This window comes from Alexandromys fortis, unplaced genomic scaffold (assembly GCF_014885135.2).
Source record: "Alexandromys fortis isolate MF-2015 unplaced genomic scaffold, M_Fortis_MF-2015_v1.1 scaffold_158, whole genome shotgun sequence".
Taxonomy (NCBI): domain Eukaryota; kingdom Metazoa; phylum Chordata; class Mammalia; order Rodentia; family Cricetidae; genus Alexandromys; species Alexandromys fortis.
In genome coordinates, this window is record NW_026068039.1 from 3568298 (window position 1) to 3593982 (window position 25685).

At 46.4% G+C, this 25685-nt stretch overlaps 1 protein-coding gene across 3 annotated transcripts in view; it reads right to left on the reverse strand.

Annotated features, from left to right (window-relative positions):
* Window positions 1-9711, reverse strand: part of Eefsec (eukaryotic elongation factor, selenocysteine-tRNA specific) — a 219852-nt gene extending 210141 nt beyond the window's left edge. The window contains exon 1 of one of the 3 annotated variants that reach the window (XM_050165426.1): window positions 9387-9709. In XM_050165426.1, the coding sequence (XP_050021383.1) occupies window positions 9387-9660 (274 nt within the window). In that variant the 5' untranslated portion in view covers window positions 9661-9709. Of the gene's footprint in view, window positions 1-9386 lie in introns of all 3 variants that reach the window. The other 2 variants (XM_050165425.1, XM_050165427.1) reach the window with 2 other exon arrangements.
* Between the last annotated feature and the right edge of the window lie 15974 nt (window positions 9712-25685).

The following is a 25685-nucleotide window of genomic DNA, read 5'->3' on the forward strand; positions in this document are numbered from 1 at the left end:
TGTGTCCCCATCAGGGGGTTGTCCTTTCTGCTTGGGCCACAACACATTCACACATCACATCACACTGGTTCTCCTGATCAAGACTCTTACAACCCTGCATTTTATCTGCCTAACCCAATGCCTCCTGCCTCTCTTGACTACAAGACCCTTGAAGACATGCATGGCTTATATCTGGCTTCATATCCAAACAGCAGTAGGTGCATGTAGAACCAAAGTGAATGGATAAAAACACCAAGACAGCTGGGCATAATGGCACACACCTAGCATTCTCGAGGCAAAGGCAGGCAAATCTCTGTGAGTTCGAGGCCAGTCTGGACTACACATAGTGAGTTCCAGGACAGCCAAAGCTACATAGTGAGAACTTGTCTTAAAACAAACAAAACAAAAACAAAAGCCACCAAGATATCACCATCTGACCCTCTCTTACCAGAAGTCCCTAGGACAGGGGTCTCTATATAGGCTAGGCAATACACAGAAGGAAGCAACCTGCATGGCTTAGTAAGATAACAAGTATTATATCTATTTTATCACAATTAAAAGCAGATTTCATTTTTTAAGATAGGAAGTAGAGTTACATGCTACAGTATGGATTAACTTGAAAAGGCATACTCTACACTGGGAATGCCAGAAGCAGGAACACTGCAAGGTCAAGGTCAGCGTGGGCTACCCAGTGAGACCCTTTTTTCAAAACAACTACAAAGCATATCCCAACCACAAGCCAGGCACAAAATAATTCCATTTCTGTCAAATTCTAGAAAAGGCAAATCTACAGAGCTGTGAAGGAGGCAGCAGCTGCCCAGGTCTGCAGAACTGATTGTGAGCAAACACAGCGCTTCTTTGTGGAGGACAGACACCATAAGCACATAGGAAACCACTGAGCATGATGAACTGCATGCTATCGGAACTAAACTACTTTTAAAAATTATCATGTACTTTCTGTGTGGCAGGCCAGAGAGCTACAGAAAACACAGGCATCATCCCTATCCCATAGTGCTTCCAATAGAAGAGGACAAAACGGTGCTCAGTTCAGACTGGCTCCTAGCCCAACAGGCTGCTGCCTCAGAAATGCCACCCTCCTGGAACCAGGGCTATAAGGTTGCTGAAGGCTAGAGCTATGGACAGCATCACTTTCTACATGCTACCAAAGCCCTTATTGAGAAGGGAACAGATAATCATGAAAGGCTCAGCCCCAGCCTGGCTGACATTCCACTGAACAAAAGAATCACCAAGAAGGGCCAGGTCCTGGGGCTTCATTTATAGGTTATACCTTCTGAGATGCTTGCACAAATCTTACCCCAACCTGAATGAAGTGGTTCTGAAAGAAAATTCAGAGACATGTGGATGCAGACAGGAGACGTTCAACGAAAAGCTTAAAAGCAATTAATTTTAAGTGATCACAGCTTTACCAAAGCTGTGGCTACAATTTCCTTCTGACTTTGATTATAACCTTCCAGTGAAATATTTGCCTCAAGAAGGCAAAGTCTTTGCATTATTTTCTATTCCTAGCATGACTACAAAAATATTCTTTGATTTAACATTTGATATGTTTTGTTCTCAAGGGCAAGTCCCATGAGAAGAAAAATGTACCCCAACGGAATGAAATATGACTACCTGCTTCCATTTTTCTTTCCTGTTGGTTCCTGCTCAAATATTCTGCATTAATTTAAACTCAAGACTGTGTCTGATGTTGTGCCGCTCCCACACTGTCACCCCAACCAAAGCAAAGTCACCCGCTGTCCAGCTCCAAGAGAAAGTGGCACAGAGCAGCTCAACTTGAGTCTCCTGGAGACAGCTAAGGCACTGCAGCTTGGAAGGAGATCAAGTGGGGTCAGGGAGCGATAAGGCGCCAGGCACAGCAGAAGCACTTGTATTTCTATAGCAGCGCACTGCAGCGGGGAGCACTTCCTACTGACCAACGAGCCTTTGAAGCAAGGGAAAGCAAGGAATTCACGTTGGCCCAGCATCACCTAATAGAGGAGAGTACAAAAGCTGTACCAGACGGCAGAATCTTCCAGGATGTGTGTGTGCACTGAAAATAACAGATATAGGAACAGAGAACAGGGAATCATGGCCCAGCAGATACCTGATGTCAAAGCCTCTGAGTTGAAGGAAGCACTTCCCCTTCTACACCTAACTAAGCCTCAATGTTGTAGAATAGGCATATAAGTACCACACTTTAACAACACATGTTCCGATACAGATTCTTTTTTTAAAAAAAAATATTTATTTATTTATTATGTATACAATATTATGTCTGTGTGTATGCCTGCAAGCCAGAAGAGGGCACCAGACCCCATTACAGATGGTTGTAAGCTACCATGTGGTTGCTGGGAATTGAACTCAGGACCTTTGGAAGAGCAGGCAATGCTCTTAACCTCTGAGCCATCTCTCCAGCCCTCCTATACAGATTCTTACAGAAAGACCAAAAGCAAAGAAAACAAAAAGCATTTTTCATATTTGTTTACATTAGAATAGCACTCCTGTGTTCCCTGGTTGCCAAGGCCTAGGTCCAAGCCCCCTCTGCTTACCAAACAGCAGTCTGGCCCTAGGTATGCATACCTAAAAGGAAAGGCCAGTATGGACTACATGAGAAATGTGGTTGATGACATACATTCTTTTCATACATAAACCCTGTTACATTTGTGAGTCCAAAGGAAGGGTCTCAGACAGAATACAGAGGGATTTAAAAGGATGGGCCTGGAAAAGCAGTTCACTGGTAGAAAGCTTTTACCCGTTGAGCACCAAGAGTACAGGAAATCAGAAAACCAAATGATGACACATAGCTTAAGCTTTGCAAAGAAAGTTGTCTCCAGAGTAACAAACCAAAATCGCCCTAAGCTCCCAAGTACAGTGACTAGGTCAGATGAACAAACTCTGGTTCATTCCCATCAGGGAGTGGTCCAGGGACGGCCCTGGCCATGTGGGACTTGCATCACATAGTGGGTATGGGATGGGAGGGCTTCGAGACAAGTCAGTGGTGGCTGTTCATTAACAACTAGAACAAAAGACTCAGAGACAATACACTGTTAATCCTCACAGCCACCAGAAGACTATAAATTGCCAGGCCAAGATTCCAGCATTTTTCAGCCTTCCTCTTTCCTACTGGAGTTAGATTGAAGATGAGCCTTAAGTCTCTCACCCCAACCCAAGTCTTTAAAACATACATTGTTTAATCTTTTTGAAGTTCTAACCCTGAAAGATTTATACTTGAAAATGGATTTGAGAAAAATATCACCCTAAAGCACTACCACGAGGGGAGGGAGTGCAGTGGACAGCACACTTTTCATTTACTCTAGGAAAGCCAGACAATGGCTGTAAAGGCACATGGGCTAAGTTCAAACCTGGCTAACAGTAACTGTGTCCCTGCTCTCTCTGAGGTACAGTTTTCTTCAACTGTAAAAAGTAAATTTCACCTTTACTCCCCAGGGAAGCTGTGAAGGTTAAGAAAATATTAACAAAACGGGCCGATGTACCAACCAGGACAGCACCAAATAACTAACACATGCATTTGTCACCTCCAGCCCCGAGTACCACCAGGTGCTTCAGCTCAGCCACAAGGAAGATGAAATCAGTTTTCATGAAGAAAGGATTCTTGTTTCTAGATAGTTCATCTAGGAGAACAACGGAATCAGAGAATGAGCTTTAACTTAAGGGACCATCATTTGAAGATCAGTTGTGATTGCCTCCTCTAGAGGAGTATATATTCCACAAAGGGTCTGAACCACTCAGCAAACCACTCACAGTCCAATGGCTCTCAACCTTCCTAACACTGTGACCCTTTAATACAGCTCATGTTGTGGTACCCTCAACCATAAAAAAATTTTTGTTGCTACTTCCTAACTGTAATTTTGCTACTGTTATAAATCATAATGTAAATATCTGTGTTTTCCAATGGTCTCAGGCGACTCTTATGAAAGGGTTGTTTAACCTCCCGCAATGGGGTTGCAACCTAGAGGTTGAGAACTTATGGCATAGTCATCCAAGGATCCCAGGAGGAGAGGACTAGAAGACCACACCTCAGTGCACAACGTCCCTGCCTGCAACTTCATACCCACAGCTCAGCTGGCCACATCATATATCTACACAGCAGCAGCCTTCCAAAATGCTCCAGGCCCCTAGGAGAAACCATCCCAAGGGCTCCCCTCTAGGATCTAACTCTGCTCAGACCATCCACTGTAATGAACACGCCGTCATATCCCATGACATCCTGCTGCACCCCATGCTACCAGTTACCTCTGACCTTAACTGACAAAGCAGCCTCATCAAGTTGTTCCTTGCCCTAGGAAAGCTTTTCTTTCTAATGTGCCCATACCCTGTCCCTCAACAAGAGGTGGGAAGGGTTGTTGTTGTTGTTGTTTTTTTTTAACAGAGAATCACTATGTTACCCAGGCTGGACTCAAATTCCTGGTCCAAGTAATCCTCTTGCCTCAGCAGACTGAGTAGGTAGACAAGTGCACCGCAGGCCCAGCTTAGTGAGTACTCTAGCTTCTGTCCTCTGTGCATAGAACTTCAGAGATCCCTTGAGGCATGGCAGTGTGCCTTTGTCAGCTCTCTTGTCATCTCCTGGACACCAGGATGCACTTAAAGAGGTCAGCCCCGTCCTAACTCTGCCCACTAACTCACAACCAGCTAGGCCAGCAGGTGAAACACAGCTCTCCGTCCCTCAGAATTCTGTAAGAACCTGCTAGATGCCAGCCCAGGCAGCACAGAGTGCTGGCGAGTCAAATCCCAATCTGCTCTCAGAGCCCCAATTCTAGCAAATGACAAGTGACACAACATACAAGGGGCATCAGGAAATGGGAAAGTATGAGGGGTAAGGGTTAGGGACATGCCATAGAGAGGTAGGTTGGGGGGACTCACAAATGAAGTGACATTTGAACTGGGACAAGCAACAAGGAGTCTGACATACCACAGAAGCAGTAGCAGGTGCAAAGACCTTGGGGAAAGCAACTGCTGACCTACTTAAGTAGTAGAAAAGTCAGCAGCATGACTGAAGGCCAGAAACATAGGAAAGTAGTCACTGAGGAGGCTCCAAGGAAGACAGGGCCTGGATACTGAGCCTGGAACAAGGAGGGTGAATTAGTCCAAATACAATAATATACTGGAGAGTCAGGTATGGTGGTGCATACCTATAATCCCAGCACCTGGGAGGTAGCCAGGTGGATCTCTGTGAGTTCTAGACTAGCCTAGTCTACTTAGTGATTTCCAGAACAGTTAGGGCTAGAAAGACTCTATACCAATAACCAAACCAAACAAAAAAGGACTGAGAAGCTAGAAGGAAGGGCTGATATGACCTGATGAACCCCTGAAAACAGGGACAGTGAATAACCCCAACCACTGTTCAGACAGCAGTGTCCAAATGGTGGAATTCCAAAGGCATTGTCAGGATCTGGCCTGTAGCTGGTTCAGGAAGGCAAGGGCAGACTGATATATGGGCCCTAAGAACAGCTGAGAGTTGGCTTCCAGCAGCAGCCCTGCACACTTTACCTGGCCGGCTTGCTTCCTCAACTAAAAACCAATGTGATGTCTCTAGTCCACAGGATACTGCCCAGCTACAAAGTCCTCCTGGCCACAGGGATGGGCCAGAACAGGCACTCCAAACAGGAGCATACTTCCTTTCAACAGGAAAACCTCCATCTTCCAGGTTCCCAAAAAGGAAGATAGGGATCTAATCTCCCTAAGGAATAGTGGTCTCACCAGTCCAGTGAGGTCAGGCCACATTTTAACACCAGAAAGCAGTTTTCTCAAGATATGAGCAAGAAGAGCAACAACAAGACAGGTAATGGTGGCACACACTTTTAATAGCATCACTTGGGAATTCACTCTGTGAATTCAAGGTTACAAAGCTAATTCCAGGGCAGTCAAGGTTATATAAAGAAACTAATGTAGAATTCTCCTCTGTATGCTGTGAATACTATTGGTTAATGAATAAAGCTGCTTTGGGCCTATAACAGCACAGAATAGGGCAAGGCAAGAATGCCAAGCAGAAAGAGGAAAGAGCAAGTAGAGTCAGGGAGAAGCCATGTAGGTAGCCGCCAGAGGTAGGCAGCCGCCAGAGGTGGGCAGCCACCAGAGGTAGGCAGCCACCAGAGGAGAAAGACGCGAGCCACAAGTGAGAACCTTGCCGGTAAGCCATGACCCTCATGGTAAAGTATAAAATAATAGAAATGGGTTAATTTAAGATGTAAGAGCTAGCTAGAAATAGTACTGCAATCAATATAGTACTGCCAAATAGTACTGCAATCAATATAGTTTCTATGTGATTATTTCGGGTCTGGGCAGCCAGGGAATAAACAGTCTCCACCTACGAGAAAACCAGTCTCAAAAACAAAACAAACAAAAGGACAAACAACAGCCAAGAAGAGAACAAATTCCCTTGTATGGTTATATAGTCTCAATCAGAACACTAAGCACTCGGACGGTAGCCATTTGATCGTATATACTGGGCTAATACTGAAACGGTAGCCATTTGATCATATATACTGGGCTAATACTGAAATGGTAACCATTTGATCATATATACTGGGCTAATACTGAAACGGTAGCCATTTGATCGTATATACTGGAATAATACTGAAACGGTAGCCATTTGATTGTATATACTGGGCTAATACTGAAACGGTAGCCATTTGATCATATATACTGGAATAATACTGAAACGGTAGCCATTTGATCACGTATACTGGGCTAATACTGAAACGGTAGCCATTTGATAGTATATAGTGGGCTAATACTGAAACTGTTTTGTCACCAAAGAGGCTCTATTGAATGTACACATTGGAAGGGGTGGGCAGGAATTGAGGAAACTGGTGTCAAGGAAAGGTCCCAGCTTGGGAGACAGGCAGGCCTTGACAGTCCAGCTTACTATCTGCATTCCTAAGTCCCAACTTCATTAGTGGCTACGTGATAAACATGCTTCCTGCAAAGTTTGTCCAAGAAGAGTAAGTATTTGAAAAGAGCCATGTCAGAAAATAATTGCATGGCTAGCATTATCCAGTAGTGATGCAAGACCCAGAACTAGGTTCAAAGGCCACACAGCTAGAAAGGAAAAAAGCAGCAAATCCAGTTCTGCACACCTCCAAAAGAATGCCTGTCCTTTTGCCCGGCCTATATTTCAGATGTTTCTCCCCTTACAACCAAGCTACATCCAATACAGTTCCAGTATGTTAAAAGCATAGTAAGTTAAGAAATGCACACACAGACACTCTGGCCTGCCACCTTAGCAGCCAGTGTATGGTAAACAGTGGTTTGCCCTCTGGACCTTAAGGCTGACTAGGAGCTGGAGTTGTTGCTTTGTTCAGTGTCCTGACCACCAACCAAGTCACAAACTAGGAAAGGTCAAAATTTTATTGAACTTGTACCATTTGTACACCATCATAAAGATGAAAAATCATGAAGTTATTACAAGGCAGATTCTGTATTTACCAGAAAAGACTTAATCTTTCCTTTTTTGTTGGTAACACTGAGGATAGAACCGAGAGATTCCTCCACACTAGGCAGACACTCCACCACTGAGACACGGGCCACCCACCTACTAGTCTTTACCCCGTGTGCTCCACCTCCAACTTACAGTTTAGAGGACATTTTCTAAAACGTTTTTGAATATGACCAGTCAGAATAGAGCTGGAGATGTTAGTTTTGTTTGTTTCTTTACTGTGTGGTCTTTAATGAGTGGATTATGGGTTGAACAGACAGTGTAAGAGAGTGACCCTGGACAGGTAAGCCTCCTTTTCCACTTGAGTGAAACAGGGAAGCGGTCTCAGACTGCCTGCAGCACAGAGAAAAGGAGGCCACAAAGATCAAAGCACTTAACCAATTACCACAACTGGGACCTGGAATGCCCAGGGACTAATGAACCATCTGCCCCGTATATATTCAGGCATATGCTTAGAGAAAACTGCTGGAAAGAAACCCACGGGCAAGGGGGCAGGCAGGAAATGGGTCACTGGGGTTACAGCAGGTAACCTCAGCCATATATGTGTGTGTATGTGTGTGTGTGTGTGTGTGTTGGGTACTTATGAAAACAGGCTATGGGGTCCTGTCTCTAGACCTAAGTGAAGTTAAACAAGTGTGCAAAAGGAATTTTAAGACATAAGAATAGTTTCATGTGCACAAATGGAAAGGGTCCAGAGTTGAGCAAAGAGGGGTAGTGAGGAGAGATTTTGTATAAAGCCCTATTCCTAAGTAGCCTGTATTTAAAGACTAGTTAAGCGGTACAAATCCTAGGGGTAGATTTTAGCAGTACACTTCACAACGGAAAACACACAGGTCCTTTGCCTTAGACAGTTCAGACCCAACTTACTCTGCTACACTAGGGCACCTCCCAAAGCCTTCTGGATAGAATAGTCACTACTGCATGGCTAGCCAGCCCTCGAAAAACCACAAAAGTCTATCAAGAAAATGCTGGGGGGCTGGAGAGATGGCTCAGTGGTTAAGAGCATTGCCTGCTCTTCCAAAGGTCCGGAGTTCAATTCCCAGCAACCACATGGTGGCTCACAACCATCTGTAATGAGGTCTGGTGCCCTCTTCTGGCCTGCAGACATACATACAGACAGACTATTGTATACATAATAAATAAATAAATATTTTTTTAAAAAAGAAAGAAAATGCTGGTGTAAGTGTACACAATGGAACTTTGTGTGAGTTTTAAAACTGAGTGATGGAACTTTATGTTTCGATACGGAGCAGTCTCCAGACAGTGCTGATTTGTATATAAAAAGGGAGAGATGAGGTCTTGAGAAAGAGCCCAGGGACAGGGCACTTGCCTCTTATGATCTGGGCACTAGGTTTGCACTCTCCGGCCCCTCCCCGAAGTACTACAACAGGAAAAGAAAAGCAGGGATCTTTTCAAATCCGCTATTTGCCACTGGGCGACGGTGGAGCACGCCTTTAATCCCAGCACTCAGGAGGCAGAGCCAGGCGGATTTTTGTGAGTTCGAGACCAGCCTGGTCTACCGAGCTAGTTCCAGGACAGGCTCCAAAGCCACAGAGAAACCCTGTCTCAAAAAATAAAAAATAAAAAAAAAATCAAATCCGCGATTTGCCGGCATTTCTGTGTTTCTGTGTACTTTTCCTGAAACCATCCATCCATAGAATGCTGGGAACAATGTCAGGGACAGAGAATGGGGAGACCAAACGTCAGGTGAATAGTGACTTTTTTTTGAAACTTTTGCGTACACACTTTTTGCAGGGTTTGTTTCCTTGATTGTTTTTCTAGGAAAGCATCTCGCTGCACGGCAGTGAAGGCGGGAACGGCGTTCGCGTCGGTGGGCTGTGAGTTCGAGCCCCCAAGCCTCCCGGGCGGGCGGCCAGGCCTAGGCAGTCAGGCCAGTCCCTTCCCGCGAGCTCGGACCCCGAGCCCGGCTCCCGCCCCGGCCCGCGCTCACCGCCTATGATGGTCCGGATGAGGGAGGCGTGCCCGGGGCAGTCGACCAGTGTGACCTGCAGCTGCGTGTCGTCGGTCCCGGGTTCAGCTCCCGGCAACGGCACGACGAAACAGGAGAAGCCCAGGTCGAGCGTTATGCCACGCTCGCGGCTCTGCGGCTGCTTGTCGAAGGCGGCGGTGGAGGCTGTGGTGCTCAGCGCGCGCGCCAGCGCTGTCTTGCCGCTGTCTATGTGGCCCAGCACGCCCACATTCACATTCACCCGCCGGCCCGCCATGCCGCCGCCGCCTCGCACGCCGCCGCTTGAGCGCCGGCTAGACGGTCCGCCCGCTAAGCCGCACCCCCCCGCAACTCGCGCCCAGCGCGCCGGTTCCGGCACGGAAGCTTCCGCCCTCGGGCGACCGCAACGCTACCTCGGGACCCAGAGAATGTCGGCTACAAGCAAGGTGGGACTAACTGCCTACCTAGGGTTGCTGTCACCGGGCTCCCCCAACGAAGTGTCGCCAGCCGATGAGTGGAGATTCCTCCTTCCATGTATTCACCCTTCTATTCATCCACTCACCCACCCATCCGTCGTCCATCCATCCTTTCTTCCATCATTCCACCCACCCATCCATCCATGCCCCCTTCTATCCTCCCATCCATCCCTCCAAATACATTCCTTCGTTCATCATCCATTTCTGCCAGCCTTTATTAAGTGCAGACTGTATACATAGCACTGGGATGTGGTGACCCACATATTTGCTGTGCTGTGAAAGCAGGAGTGTGCCTAAGCTGGACTATCTGGAAAGAATAGAGATGGGGAGGTGAGCACCCTGGTAAGGCTCAGGTAAGACCCCGTCAAGCTCTGCCACTAGAATTCCAGTGCAGCTTGAGAAGTTCCCTTTGAAAACCTAGAAGCACTGTGAAAACCTGGGAGAGGACCTCACTGACTCAGAGGAAAAAAAAACTCAACTTGGCGTCTAGGCTTCCGTGGCAGGCTGCAATTTAAAATTTCGTTTGAAATGTGTTGTGAATGTTCTGTCAGCGCAACTCCTTTCAGGTTTTGAAAGGTGCCTAGAACCATGAAAGAGGTCACAAACCTAAGAGGTTGCTCTGGCAAAGACTAAAACCCAAGGAAAAGAAGGTACCTGGGGCTTCACAAGGGAGAGAGATGAGGACTCCAGATCTGCTACTAGCTACTCCGGCGTGAAGAGGAAGGGGCTCTTGGTTTCAGCTACTGACACCAAGAGGATGCTGGCCCTGCTTTCTCATCCTTCCATTTTTCTAGGGTTTTGAGTGTTTGGCATTTGAAAGTGAATTGTCCTCTGTTTTTGTTAAAGTTTATTGCTGTGAAGAAACACTGTGACCATAACAACTCTTCTAAAGGAAAAACATTTAATTGGGGGTGGCTTCTATTTTCAGAGGTGTAGTCCATTATCACCATGATGCTGGAGCTCAGAGTCCTTCATCTTGATACGCAGGCAATAGGAAGTGGTCTGAACCAGTGGGTATGGCTTGAGCTTGTATGGAATCTCAAGCCTGACTTGACAGTGACACACTTCCTCCCACAAGGCCACACCTACTCCAACAAAGCCACACTCCCAATAGCACCTTACTCTGTGGGGGCCATTCTCTTTCAAACCACCACAACCTCACAGGTTTATTTGTTGGATGTTCATGCCCCCAGACGGTGGGCTTTTTTGTAAGATGAAGCTTAGCTGAAGGAAGTAGGTTACCAGGAGAGTGCCTCTGATGGTTGTATCTTTGAAGGCTATATCTAGTAGTCCCTGGTCCCTTCCCCATTCTCTGCTTCCAGTCCACCAGGAAGTAAGTAGTTCAGTCAGACTGTTACTTGCTCATGAAATATGATGAGAAACTACTGTGCCACCACAGGTTCAGGGTTTCAAGCCCAAATGACGGTGTACTGAAATCTCTGAAGCCATGAACTAAAACTAAAATTTAAGTTCCTTGTATAAGCATTTCATCACAATGATGAAATATTGTCTAACACAAAGCCTGACTTTGAAATGCTGACAAATATTTCAGCTTTTGTTGCTAAAATTCCTTTTTGTGGGTGTAATGATCTGTTCTTTCTCTTTAAGAGAGAAGTCACCCTCACTCCTCCCTCCCCCCTTCTGCTGAGACAGGCTGATCTTCAGCTTCCTACCTGAGTTCCCTCTTTTCCATCTCCCTCTCGAAGAGGCAGCTTCTGCCTCTCCCCACTTCTCCCCTTCTGTCCCTTCCTTGCTCTCTCTCTCTCTCTCTCTCTCTCTCTCTCTCCTCTTCTCCCCTTCTCCTTTCCCCCTCCATAACCCACTGAATAAAATATCCAACCTCACTCTGCATGGCGTGCCTATCCATGTCTCTGTCTCTTGCCTGCTGCCATGTGTCTCCCTGCCCTGGACCAGCCACTGCTCCTACAACCATCGGGGATCCTGCAGCATTTTTAATAATCCATTACAGTGGGCAGATGTGAATGACATCTACCTTCCTAAGGTTCCAAGGACAAACCAAAGGGCAGTTCTACCTTGGCTCGTCCTAGGGATGAGTTTACTTGGCTTACTGGTGAATATGGGTGAGGGGTCACTGTTAGAAGTGTTGGTGACCTCAGAGCAGCTGCACTGGAAGGTCTTCCCAGATCATGGACAATGGCTTCCCCTCAGCTTCACAGATGAAGCCTCTTTCCCCTAGTCTACACCAGCCATTTATCTAGTCCCTCCCTGAGGTCCTGAAGCCACGGGCAATAAGGGCTGACCTAAATATACATGGCTTGGAGGAGTGGCCAGATACCCTGGTGAAGGTCCAGTGACCCTCCTAGAGGCCTTCCTAGGAGAGAATATGTCATCAGGCCACAGACCTGATCATGACGAACTCTTGGGAGGCAAGCACAGCTGGTTTCATGAAGATGGTGGCAGTTTTACTCAGATAGTGGCCAAGCTTAAAGTTCAGCCAGTTTGCCTCTGTGATGGGCCAGGCCATATATGCGTTTGCAGAAAGAGGCTCCAAGGACTCCTAGGCTCAAGACTCCATCCTAGAGTCCCTGCTGTGAACCGAATTGTGTTTGCCACAGGTTTGTGTGCTGGATCTTTGGCACTCCCCGTGCCTGTGATGGCATTTGGAGACAAGTCATTAGGACTAAGTGGGTCATGGGAGTGGGGTCCTCATATGGATTAGTGCCCTTAGAAAAATGACCCCTAAATTTTGTGTCTCCATTTTGCAAACAGGAAACAGTAAGTCTGTTTGAAATATAAAAGTGTTGTTTTAAAATCAAACTCTGTTTATTTGAAACCCAGTGATAAAACAGTGGGCATCTTTAGGAGGGAGCTTAGCAGGCAGGTGACAAGAGTTTTAGAGGACATTCCAACTAACAAAATGTCTTGAACAGGATCTGACTTCAAGTAAGCTCACTGTTCACCTCTGCCCTACATAAAATCCTGGCAAACAGTAAGAATCAAGCATCTCTACTCCATAAATTCAAACTACAGCCAAATCTGAAGCTTTCTGAGCACTGACATGATGCAGCAAGTGGAAAATTCCACACCTGACTTCATGTGACAGGCAAGAGTCAAAACATGAGAACCTGGAAGCTGGCACATAAAAGTACCCCTAGGCTCCGTACACACGGGCTGTGTGGAACAAGGACTTTCATGTCCAGACTTGGGTCCCACCTCCAAGTTACCATATTGTGTGTATGCAAGCATTCTAAAATGGGAAGAAAAACCCTGAAATCTTCAATACATCCCATCCCAGGCATTTCAGAGGAGCTGTATTAAACCTGCAATGAAAGGAGCTGAGCCTGATAGCACATGCCCATAACCCCCACACCCAAGAGGCAGAAGCCAGTTTGAGCTATCTATCTACCTTGTCTCAATGAAACAAGAGCTAGGGGTGTCATCAGTGGCAGAGTGCTCACCCAGTACACACAGAGAACCCTGGGCTCCATCTCCAACCCTGAAAAAACAACAATAACAAAATTAATGTTTTAAAGCTTTAATGTAATATTGACATCAGACTCAATAGTGAACTTCATGTGTTGAATATTTAAAATATTCTTAGCTATAGTTTATTATATTTGTTTGACTAATTTGCCTGCATGTGTATCTGCATCATGTACATTCGTGGTGCCCACAGAATTCAGAAGAAGGCATCGGTTTCCCAGGAACAGAAGTTACGGGTGGTTGTGAGCTACCATGTAGGTGTTAGCACCAAAGGCAGATCCTTTGCAAGAGCTCTTACTCACTGAGCCATCTTGCCCCCTCAAGGGTTGACTTTGGAACAACTCTGGGCCTCAAGGGAGAGAGTTTCTTCTTGCAGCAGGACAGGCAGAAGAGAGAGGGACAGCCACTGTATTTATAAGGTATTTATAAGAGGTGGGTTCACAGCTCACCCAAATGGAACAGTGCTCACAGGCATGACTGAGACAGGGTAGAGCTAAACGGGGTAGCAGGAAGTTTTAAGGATGGAATTTGAGGGAAGATTTTAAAGTTACTGCCCCAGAGGCAAACCATCTTTGGTGGAAAAAGCTTAGACAGTGCTAAGGGTGCCTCTGCGGGTAGGGGTGGACCGGAAATGAACTAGAAGGAGACTTGAAAGCATTTTCTGAGCTGATTACAGTATTCTGAGCCTTGATAAAGCTTTACACACACACACACACACACACACAGAGAGAGAGAGAGAGAGAGAGAGAGAGAGAGAGAGAGAGAGAGAGAGAGAGAGAGGGGAGAGAGGAGAGAGAACATGCAATTAGTATATACTTTAGATCTGTGCACTTTATGGAAATTCTGCATCCCTCCCCCAAACCCCTAAAAAGCACCATTGAGCTCCAAGAGTGGCATGTGTGCCTGAGTACTGAAGAGGAAGGATGCGACTTCTGTCACCTGCTTTAAAATGCGTCAGAGATGCCTAGGTTACACTGGGTGAGCCAGGGACCTTGGAAGCTAAGGAAGAGGATGTCTTTGAATCCAGGAGTTCAAAGCCGACATGGACAAGATTGTCAAATTCCATCTCAAAACAAAGCACAACACAAGTAACAACACAGACTGGGGCTGAGCTCATGGTAAAGTGTTTCTCTAGACAGAGGGGCCGGGCAGATGTGTAAGTGATAAAGTATGTGAGTAAAATGGGATTGGTAAAGTTCAGGTAATGGGTGAATGAGGTAATCGTGTCAACTGTGTGGGATCTAGAATCGCCTAAGAGATGCACCTCTGCTTGTGTCTGTGAGGGGGTTTTGAGATGGTTTAACTGTGGGTTGTATTGTTTCATGGCCTGACTAAAGGACAGAAAGCAAGGGACGCAGAAGCAATCACCTCTCAGCCTCCTGCCTGTGACACAATGTAGCCCACACCCTCCTGCTACCTTGCTTTCCCTGTCCTCATGCTTGCACCCTCTCCCCATAAATCAAAACAAACTCTTCCTTCCCTTAGCCGCTTTTCACGTACCTTGTCGCGGCTATGGGGAAAGTACAAGTGCAGGTGGGTGCACAGTGGTAAATTCTACGACATCGCTGTGCTTTTGAATGTTTTGTAATAAATATTGGGAAGAATGAAAGGTGATCTGAACTTTAAAACAGCCAGTTCTCCAGCCTTGGGTCTGTATTTCTAAAATGCTCTGAAAATGGCAAGTGTCTTGTCAAGCTGGCGACATACCATAGCCTGCACCATCTTGCTGTACCTGATTATCAGTGCCCATGCTTCCATCCAGACACAGGGATGATGTGAGGGGCTGCCCCCCATGCCATATGAGAGGCATATGGTATCTAGTGACCCTCTGGATCTTCCCTTGTGTCTGAAAAGTGACTTCTAGGGTATTTGGTCCTAGGAGTTTGGGGTAAGAGGTTGGGACTCACCAAGATTTCCTACTTCCTGGACATTGTGACTTGTTGAATTGGATAATCTGGGCGATCTTTGCTACAGTTGGGGCCTGTTTCCCAAACACCCATGTGCCAAAGGCTTGTCTCAACCTGGACACTGTTGGGAGGTGACAGAATCTCTGAGGTATGGGACCTCATCAGAGGAATTGCAGTCCTTGAGGTGTGCCCTGGAGACCTCAACCCCTTCTTCCTCCTTTCTATTTCACCCACAGGCAGGAGGTAAGCAGCTTTCTCTGCCACAAGCTCCTGCCACAATGTACTACCTCATTGCAGGCTCCATAGTAATGGGGCCAACTGACCATGGATGAAACCTCCAACATGCCCAGCCAAAACCAGACCTTTCTTCTTCCTAAGTCAATGATCATCCAAGGCATTCTGTTAGCATACAGGAAACTGAAGATTGTAATTCCAAATTTAAATCTTTATTTACTTTTAAGTCTTCATTACTTAATTTTCTCGGTTTTCTAACAAACACAAACATCTGCTATCATACACTGTAACGCTGGAGACAGAGTAGCAAATGAGACAAATAGGTGGCTGAGATGAGGTAAATGAGAAAGACCATCCATGTCTTAGTCAGTGTTCATGCTGTGAAGAGACACCATGGCCAAAGCAACTCTTATAAGAGAAAGCATTCAATTGGGGCTGGCTTACAGTTTCAGAGGTTTAGTCCATTATCACTACGGTGGGGAGAATGGAGGCATGCAGGCAGATATGGTGCTGGAAAAGTAGCTGAGAGGTCTATATCCAGATTCACAGACAGCAGGAAGACAGACTCTAGGCTTGGCATGGGCTTTTGAAACCTCAAAGCCCACCCCAGTGAAACTCTTCCTACAACAAGGCCAGACTTCCTATTCCCTTCAAATAGTGTCACTCCCTAGTGACCAAACAGTCAAACCTAAAAGTCCATGGGGACAATCCTCATTCAAACCACCACAGATGGTGTGGTTGAGGGCCCCAGTGCTCATTACAGAAGAGACATTGGAGAGGACAAAGGGACGGCGAGAAGGCCACCCATGCATGGGACCACGGGAGACTGAGAAAGACTGACAGCAGGATCATCAGGGACAGAGCAGCAGGTATAAGGTGTGAGGCTGGGAAGGAGAAGCTACTTGCTAAACTAACCCCAAGGGTGTCTTTCAAAGTGTGATGTTTAGCATGATGGTATGGCCATCAGAATGTCAAGGAAGGAGGCTCCAAAGGGCTACTCAGAGGCCAAGACCAGGAGCACAGAAAACAGGATCCCAGTACATTGAGATGTGTGTTGTAGAATCAGCAACGTGTCCCTCCTGTGTAGGATCTAGACGCATGGCCAGACCAGGGTCACAGACCATCAAACTGTCACCGTCAGCTTTTTTTTTTCAACAACATGATTTTTATTGGGTAATTTATACTTAACATGTTAGTAGCTTAAACATCTCAGAACATGGGCTGGAGAGATGGCTCAGAGGTTAAGAGTATTGTCTGCTCTTCCAAAGGTCCTGAGTTCAATTCCCAGCAACCACATGGTGGCTCACAACCATCTGGAATGGGGTCTGGTGCCCTCTTCTGGCCTGCAGACATACACACAGACAGAATATTGTATAATAAATAAATAAATATTAAAAAAATCTCAGAACATATGGCTCGGTGGCATTGCTCACATTCTCACTGAGGTGTAACCACCCCACCCTCCATTTCCAGAGCTCTGCATCATCACATATGAAACTAAACCATTAAACAAAAAGTGCCCATCCTCCTCCATGCCCAGTTCCAGGAACCCAGCATTCGATTTTTGTTCATTATGTGTTGATGACCAGAGGACCTCGGGAGGGAAATACACAGTATCAGTTATTTTGTGCCCACCCCCTTAAAATCTGTGCAGTGTGATGTCTGGGGTTCCCACTCACACTGTTTATTATTATTATCATCATTCTCTCATATATTACATCCCAACTGCAGTTTCCCCTTCCTCCCCTCCCTTTAGCACCCCTCCATCTTGGTTGATGTCCCTGGGACACCATCAGCTTTTGAATGGTGTTTCAAGACAGTGGCTCTGTGAGCTTTGCAGGTCTCAACCTGTTCCCTTTGCCCCCAAGGAAAGAGGTCTTTACAAGAAGATGTGTTCTAGTAGAGTGTTTCTGCTTTGTATATGCTAGAAAAATACTGTGAAGACAACAAATGTACTTTAAAAGTCACTATGCTATGTTTGAGTTCTCATACATTATTTTTACTTTATGTGTATGAGTGTTGTGTCTGCATGTGTGTTAAGTGCACCTCATGTCTGCAGTGCGTTCAGAAGTCAGAAGAGTGCATCATATCTACTGAAACTGGACTTATAGAAAGTTTTAAGCCATTACTGGGGTGGTTGGAACTGAACCGGCTCCTGCCACAATGGGTTCCTCATAGCAGGCTCCATAGCACTACCCTCTGTGAGAGCAGCCAGTGCTCCTAACCATGGAGTCATCTCTCTAGCACCCGTTATGGTATATTTGAAATTATGAGAATTAAAAGCTACCCAAACTAGAAAGTTAAAAGAAGAGGAATGTGTAGTGGCTGTGGGTTGATTACTGTTGAGCTGGATGACGCATCTGGAGGCTTCATTGTATCATCCTATATGCTTTTTCCAAAAAGAAGTTTAGGGCCAGGGACATAGGTCAGTTAGTACAGTATTTGCCTAGCATGCATGGGACCCTGGGGTCTATCCCTAGGGCCACATAAACCAGGCATGGTGGCACCCAAATGTCTCTGCAGTTCAGTGGTAGTCACAGTCCAGTAGGTTTGTCAAGAATCAAATTCCTAGCCATACATCTTGGCACATACCTATAAGACCAGTACTTGAACGAGAGTGACAGAAAGAGTTCAAGCTACAAAGCAAGTTCAAGACCAGTGGTGAACTACATGAGACCTTGCCCCCATATACCCCAACAGCTAAAGTCGATTCCTGTCAGGCATTGTAATACATGCCTGTAATCATAGCACTCTGGGGGCAGAGGCAGGAAAATCATGTGTTTGAGGCCAGCCTGGTCTAACATAGTGATCTCTATATAGCCAGGGTTACAGAGTGAGACATTTCAGAGCAAACAAAAATGAGCTTCCTAACCACACCCGCCATCTTGCTCCATCAGCCTCTCCTCCCCATGCTTTTGACAAGAACCCCATCTTCCCTGTATTTACACATCTCTTCATACCCAACATCCACCCAACAATCCCATTAATGTTACCTCTGTAATCCAGCGATCTCTGGACTTTCACTGTCAAACCGTTACTCTTAAATCATTCGTTCTGATTCACTCATAGAATCTAGAACCTGTCATCATGATTAAGACACACAAACGGGCCTATAACCCTCTAACAAATACCTATGATCAAACTTGCCCTCCCCTTTAGTTCCTGGCAGCCACTGTTCCTGGTTTCCTGTCCCTCTGATCTTCACCTACTCAGAGAATTCTTTAAGTAGCAGCAAAAAGGAGACGGCTCTTTGAGTAAGACTTTTCTCACACCAGGTAACACACATGAGACTCCACACATTGTTTAACTGTGATGCATGCTGGCTTTTCATCACTTCTGGTCTTCCATGGTGTGGGCAGAGCATCACTGTTTTCCACACCCCTGTTGAAAGACACTTGGGCTGTTTTCAGTTTGGATAGTTGTGACAAAACTGCCCTAGATACTAGTGTGCGTGTGTGTGTGTGTGTGTGTGTGTGTGTGTATGCATGTGTGTGCTCACCTGAGCGCACACACGCACACTTGCACATGCATGCAAGACACATAAGTTTCACTAGGGTAAATGCTGAGAAGAGGGAATGCTGGGTCATATGGTGTGCTGAATGGTTTTGTTTTTTTTTTTTTGTCAACTTGAGAGAAGCTGGAGTCAGCCATAAGATCAGGCTGCAGGCAAGCCTGTAGGGCACTTTCTTAATCCGTGATTGATGGCAGAGGGCCCAGTCCATTGTGGGCGGTGCCACTCCTGGGGGTCCTGGATTCCACAAGAAAGCAGGCTGAACAATCCAGGAGGAGCAAGCCAGTAAGCAGCACCACTCCATGGCCTCTGCATCAGCTCCTGCCCAGTTTGAGTTCCTGTCCTAACTCCCTTCAACGATGAACAAAGATGCAGAAGTGTAAATCTAATAAACCCTTTCCTTCCCAAGTTGCTCAGTCATGGTGTTTAATCACAGCACTGATGACTGTAACTAAGACACACGGTGAGTTTATTTTACTTATAAGAATCTGCCGGGCTCTCTTCCAAGTGGCTGCTCTGCTTTCTACTCCCAGCGGAGCTAAAGGGCTTCAGTTGATTGGCAGGACACTTCCGTTTGGCATCGTTGAGAAGTGCTCAGCTTTGTTTTAATTCTATAGCTCTTGGAATAGGTGTGCATCAGCATCTGGTCAGGGTCTTAATTTACTGGAGTCACTGTTCTAGTCCCTCTGCACCTGCCCCTGCTCCTCACGGCCTCACCCCCTCCTTTCTTTTGGCAGGAGTACTCAGACCTATGAGGCCTGTCCATCCTGGAATGCTCTCACAGAATTCCTCACGGTCTTCCTCACCTCCTCCAAGTTCAACTTCCACTCCCTCAGGGAGTGGTGCCCTGGACAGCATACTTCAGATATTCCTGTCCCCGCTGCCCCTTACCCTTTCTCTAGTCTATTATTTGCAGGTATCATCCTTTAACATGAGGGTTTTTTAGGGGGAGGGGTGCCGAGGATCAAACCCAGGGCCTCATTGCTCTACCAGTGAGCTATATCTGCCCTCACCCCTGAACATACTTTGGAGTTTATTCTTTTACTGCATTCATCATCCAGTATGTGTTCTCCCCCCTCACGGTGGGGAGGGGCAACCCCGGCTCCCCGGAAGACACTGCTGGGCCTGGCATGGTCACAAGGACTGTCGCTGTGGCTGGTGTGGGCACACTCTGGCACTCCGGCTGGGAAGGCAGCCCCCTCTGCAGCAGCCTCCTTAGACCTGGGACGGTGGCACAGGCCGCGTACAGACCTGACAAAATCACTGGCGGGAAGCAGCCTGCAGAGCTGCGATTACTCGGATTCATTCTTCATATTAATGTGGTGCCGGCTCCTTTTTCGCCTTTTTAATGCTGTTTTGTACTCAGGTAGTTCAAAGTTCTTTACAAACAGCCAGTAATTAATTCAACTTCATTAAGGCCAATTAATCCAGGATTAATTATAAATTTGCCCACAGGAAGTTATTATACTGTGCTCTTTGATTTGAGTTCGGGCTTTAAAGATTGTTTTAGGAATGGGATGGAAATGTGCCTTTCCTCCGAGGGTCTCTGCTGCCTTGATTCTATTAACCATGTGTTTGCCTCAGTTGGTCCCATACCAACTCCAAAGGAGATAGTCACCCAAGCCTCCTGTTAGCAAGCTGATATTCCAAGTGCTGGCCATAATCTGCCAGTGCCATCTTGAGACACAGGGCAAGAGTTCAAATATCATGGTAAAAGCTGGTCCCACACCAGTTCAGATCATGCCATTAGCTCCCATTACTTCTTCTTGTGGCATAGACAGGACAGTGTTTCCTGAGCCCATTCAGTCCGTAAAGGTCAGCATCCAGTGCTTGGCTAGCCTGGGAAGCTCCTTGTCTTCTTCCCTTGCTTCCTTCCCTGGGAAGCTGAGTCTTTAACCCAAGCTGCAAGGCCCAGCCTGTGCTCCCACCATTGTTGGTAAGGCTATGCTAGGATACAAGTGGCCTCATCAAAGAAACACTGGTAACCTGAGTGTGATAGCCCACACATTTAATCCCAGAACCCCAGAGGCAGAGGCTGGCAGATCTCTGTGTGTTCCAGGTCAGCCAGAGCTGCAGAGTGAGACCCTGTCTCCAAATAAACAACACAAGGGGCCAGGGGAGGCTGGAAAGCTGGGTCTGGTGACACACCTGTAATCCCAGCACTCAAGTGGCCAAAGCTGGAAGCCAGTTAAGACTACACAGTGAAGTTCCAAACCAGCCTGAGCTTCAGTGTGAGACTCGGACTCAAACAACACAATACAAAACCCACAAAAATTGGGCTGGCAAGATTGTGCAATGGGTAACTAAGCCTGACAACCTGAGTTCAATCTCTGGAACCCACACGGTGGAAGAAAGGAGAGGCCTGACTCCCAAAAGTCATCCTCTGATGTACAAACACACACACACACACACTAAAAAAACCAAGGCAATACAAATGAAAATACATTAAAATAGACGTTGCCTTGTTAGATCATCTGTTAGTCTGGTTTTCACGCTTTGAAAAGCTGAAAGGTTTTCACAGCTCTCATATACATTCCCAGCCCCGTTACATGAGGGTTTCGGTCTCTCCGTGTCTTTGCCAACAGTTGTTATTTTCCCTTTTGTTAACTCTAGCTAGGCAAGTGTGGAGAAGTGTCTCACTGGGGCTCTGTGCTTCACTGTGCCATTGACAGTGTGTGCAGCCTCTCCTCCTGCTGCTGATGTGTCTTTCTGGAGAAATACCAAGTCCTTTACATGTTTTAAAATTTGCTATTTTGTGTGTTTGGGTGTTTTGCCTGCATGTGTGTATGTGCACCACAAGTGTGCCTAATGCCTGAGGAAGCTGGAAGAGAGTGTGGGGTTCTCCTGGAACTATAGTTAAAGAAAGTTGTGAACTATTATGTGGGTACTGAGAATTGAACCTGATCCTCTGCAAGAGCAGCACGTGCTCTTATCTGCCTAGCCAGCTTTCTCCCCACCCAACAACCGCATTGTCTTTTCAGTGATTTCATATTGTTCTTTGATGCACAGAGTCTTTGAAACAGTCTGACTTCTTCATCCTCTCATTTTCACTATTTAAAAATGTATTAAGATCTGGGCTGGAGAGATGGCTCAGTGGCTACGAGCATTTGCTGTTCTTGCAGAGGACCTACGTTTGGTTAACACTGCCCACACCAGGTGGTCCACAGCGCAAGTCCAGGGGTTCCAATGCCCTCTTCTGGCCTCCAAGGGTACCTGCACACATTTAGTGCACATTCAGATAGGCAGGCAAACACAAGTACACATGCAATTAAATTTTTTCTTTTAAATTTATTTAATTGTATGTTAGTATTTTGCTTGCACGTATGCATGTGTTACCACATTTGCTTCTGGTGCCTGGAAAGCTCAGAGAGGTCAGAAGAGAGTATTTGCCCTAGTTAGGGTTTCTACTCCTGTGATAAAACACCTTGATAAAAGCAACTTGTGGAGGAAAGACGTATTTCAGCTTACAGCTCCACATCACAGTCCATCATTGAAGGAAGTCAGATCAGGAACTCAAGCAGGACACAAAACTTGGAGGCAGGAACTAAAGCAGAGGCCAGAGAGGAAGCTGCTTACTGGCTGGCTCTCCAAGGCTTGCCTGACCTGCTTTCATACACACCCCAGGATCCCCTCCCAAATGGGCAGCACAATAGGCTGGGCCTTCCCTATCAATCACTAATTGAGAAAATGCACTGCAGACCGGCCTACAGGCAAATCTTTTTTTTTTTTTTATTTTCAAGACAGGGTTTCTTGTAGCTTTTGGTTCCTGTCCTGGAACTAGCTCTTGTAGTCCAGGCTGGCCTCGAACTCACAGAGATCTGCCTGCCTCTGCCTCCCGAGTGCTGGGATTAAAGGAGTGCGCCACCACCGCCCGGCTCTACAGGCAAATCTTATAGAGGCAATTTCTCAATTCTCTTCCCAAGTAAGTCTTGAGTCAAGTTGACAATAAACTAGCCAGGACAGTGTTGAATCCCTGTAGGGCCCATGGGTCTACCCCTCCTCTCAGGCTTCACTTGAGGACAGTTTCTGGCCAGTCATCTTGTTGAAATTTCCGGCTAAACATCCTGTTTGTTCCTGTGCTCCCTCTGCTTCCCCCCCCCCCCCAGGTGGTTAGCTATAGGGTCATTGTTTACTCCATCTAGGGGGTGGTAATTTCCCACCTGCCTGGGGGGAATTCTATTGTGCAGCAGCTAGATATATAAGGTTTTTCCTAAATTTGAATAAAGGCCATTGGGCATTATCTCCTCATGAATGACTCATGTCTATTGTGTGTTCTTTTAATCTCCAGGGCCTTGCCCAGCTCGTGAACAGTACAGTGAGTGGCGCGTGAACTGTACTGTAGAGAGTATTGCAGGCCTTCCAGATCCCCATAGCCATAGTGACAGACAGCTACAAGCTACCCAGCATGGGTGCTAGGAACTGAACCTGGGTACTCTGCAAGAGTAGCCAGTGCTCTTAACTGTTGAGCCATCTCTCTGGCCTCCCTGTCTACACACTCTGGTCAAGGCTTACCCTCCTCAGTTTATCCATCTGTAAGATGGTGCTGCCTTATTTACTTCTGAGGGAGTCCCAGCTGTCAGTCAGGCTGTCACCCAGCACCATCACCTACTGCTGCCTTCCTGGGCTCTGTAGGCGCCTGCTTTGGGCTTGCATACCACAGGACTAGGGAATTTGTCCCAGGGCATCTGATACAGTTTCCCAACTCCTTGTAAACTCATCAAGGTTATTTCCTGCCTGTCTCTGAGTGCACTATAGTGTCTGGTCACACAGGTGCTAACAGATGCTTGTTGAATGGATGGAGGTACAGTCATGAAGGCAAACAGTATCACTATGGGAACCTGACAGAATATATTTTCTGGCTTATTGTCTCACCTGAGCTGTGGGATGGGGTAGACGTGATGCAGGATTTCAAGCTTCATGTCTCCCATTGGAGTTCCAGTGCTGATTACTTGAGTGTTCTTGGGCTACACATTAAACTTCTTCTTTTTTTTTTTTTTTTTCTCATTAAACTTCTTTAGCCTATAGTTTTTTGTTTTATGGTGCTGGGAAGTGACTCTGCCATAACCAATAAGATGGCTGAGTTCTTCTACTCAGTTTTTATTTATTTATTTATTTATTTATTTATTTATTTATTTATTTTTTGGTTTTTCGAGACAGGGTTTCTCTGTGGTTTTAGAGCCTGTCCTGAAACAAGCTCTTGTAGACCAGGCTGGTCTCGAACTCACAGAGATCCACTTGCCTCTGCCTCCCGAGTGCTGGGATTAAAGGCGTGTGCCACCACCGCCCGGCAAGTTCTTCTACTCAGGTAGAAATCCTGGGTAGGTGAGAAGTTCTTCTGGGATTGACAGCAGAGCCAGAGGCTTGTGGCTTCAGCTTTGAGAGCCAGGGACCTGTTGTTCTAGGCTTTAAAAGCCATAGGCTTGCAGCTTCAGGTGCTCAGGTTGGTGGCTTATTGCTCTTGGCTTTAGCTACCTGTGGCCACTGTACATAGAAACTATTGTCATACACAGCTTCTAGCAGCAAGCAATGCCTGCTAGCATTATAGCTTCCAAATGGCCAAGTGTTGGGACCCTCAACTCTATAGTTTCGGTACTAGACATTTTGACCATTAAGACTTTGAAGCTCCCAGGGCTGGAGAGCTGGCTCAGCACTGGCTGTTCTTCCAGAAGACCCAAATTCAATTCCCAGCACTCTTATGGTGGCTCACAGTCATCTGTACCTTCAGTTCCATGGGATTTGACACCTTCTTCTGACCTCAGGCACTGCATGTGTGTGATGTACACTTCAAACTTGCAGGCAGATACACCTCCACATAGAAAATAATAGACTCGGCATTCCCTGGAACTTGTCTAGCAGCCTCTGCTGTGGGGTTCTCTGCTGCTGCCTGTCACTTGCCATTTCTGCTCCCAGTCATTCTGGAACTCTCCAGATGCCCTTTTGTCACCATCTTTACTGCTGCAGACTCTTGTCTTGTCTTCTTCATGTTACTAGCTTAGCCCACAATTCTACTAACAGAGGTGGAAAGACCACCCAAGACAAGTCTTACAGTGGGCCTACAGTGGCACATTACAGTGCAGAAAGATGGCTCCTAGCTGATTTGAAAAGTGAAGGACACCTGCTTCCACAGCCAGAATGTTGTAGGGGACAGTAAACAAGAGTGTTTTCCGTCCTTAGAACAGCCCTTCATGCACATGAAAGATTAAATTTATGTTATGGCACAGTGATTCATGAAACCAAACGATCACATTTGCACCAATAACAGTTGCTGATTCAAATGAAGGACCATGTTTTCACCAATCACAGGCTGTTTTGCCTGGGCTGCCTGTAGAACTGTGCCCACTCCAGTCTGATCAAAAGGATAAGAGTATGGTGGTAACACCTTTAATCCTGGCCCTCAGGAGTCAGAGGCTGGTGGGTCTCTGAGTTCTAGGCCAGTCAAGGCTACATAAACCCATCTCAAAAAAAAAAAAAAAAGTTCATTAGGTATGTGATGACCAAAATATGGCATAAATTGTATTCTGGATCTCTTGTATTCTATCAAAAAGTAAAGTGGTTGGCTGAGCATTCTCAAGGCATCGTTGGGGTGTCTTAAATACTCCGATTGGCGTGGGGGAAGTTTGGGCAGCTGCTTTGCTGAAAGTTCTCTTGGGGCAGCTAGATACCTGGGAAAGTCTAGCATTTGTCAGTGAGTCAACTCACCCTGGCACAGGCGTATTAGTCTAGAGTAAAA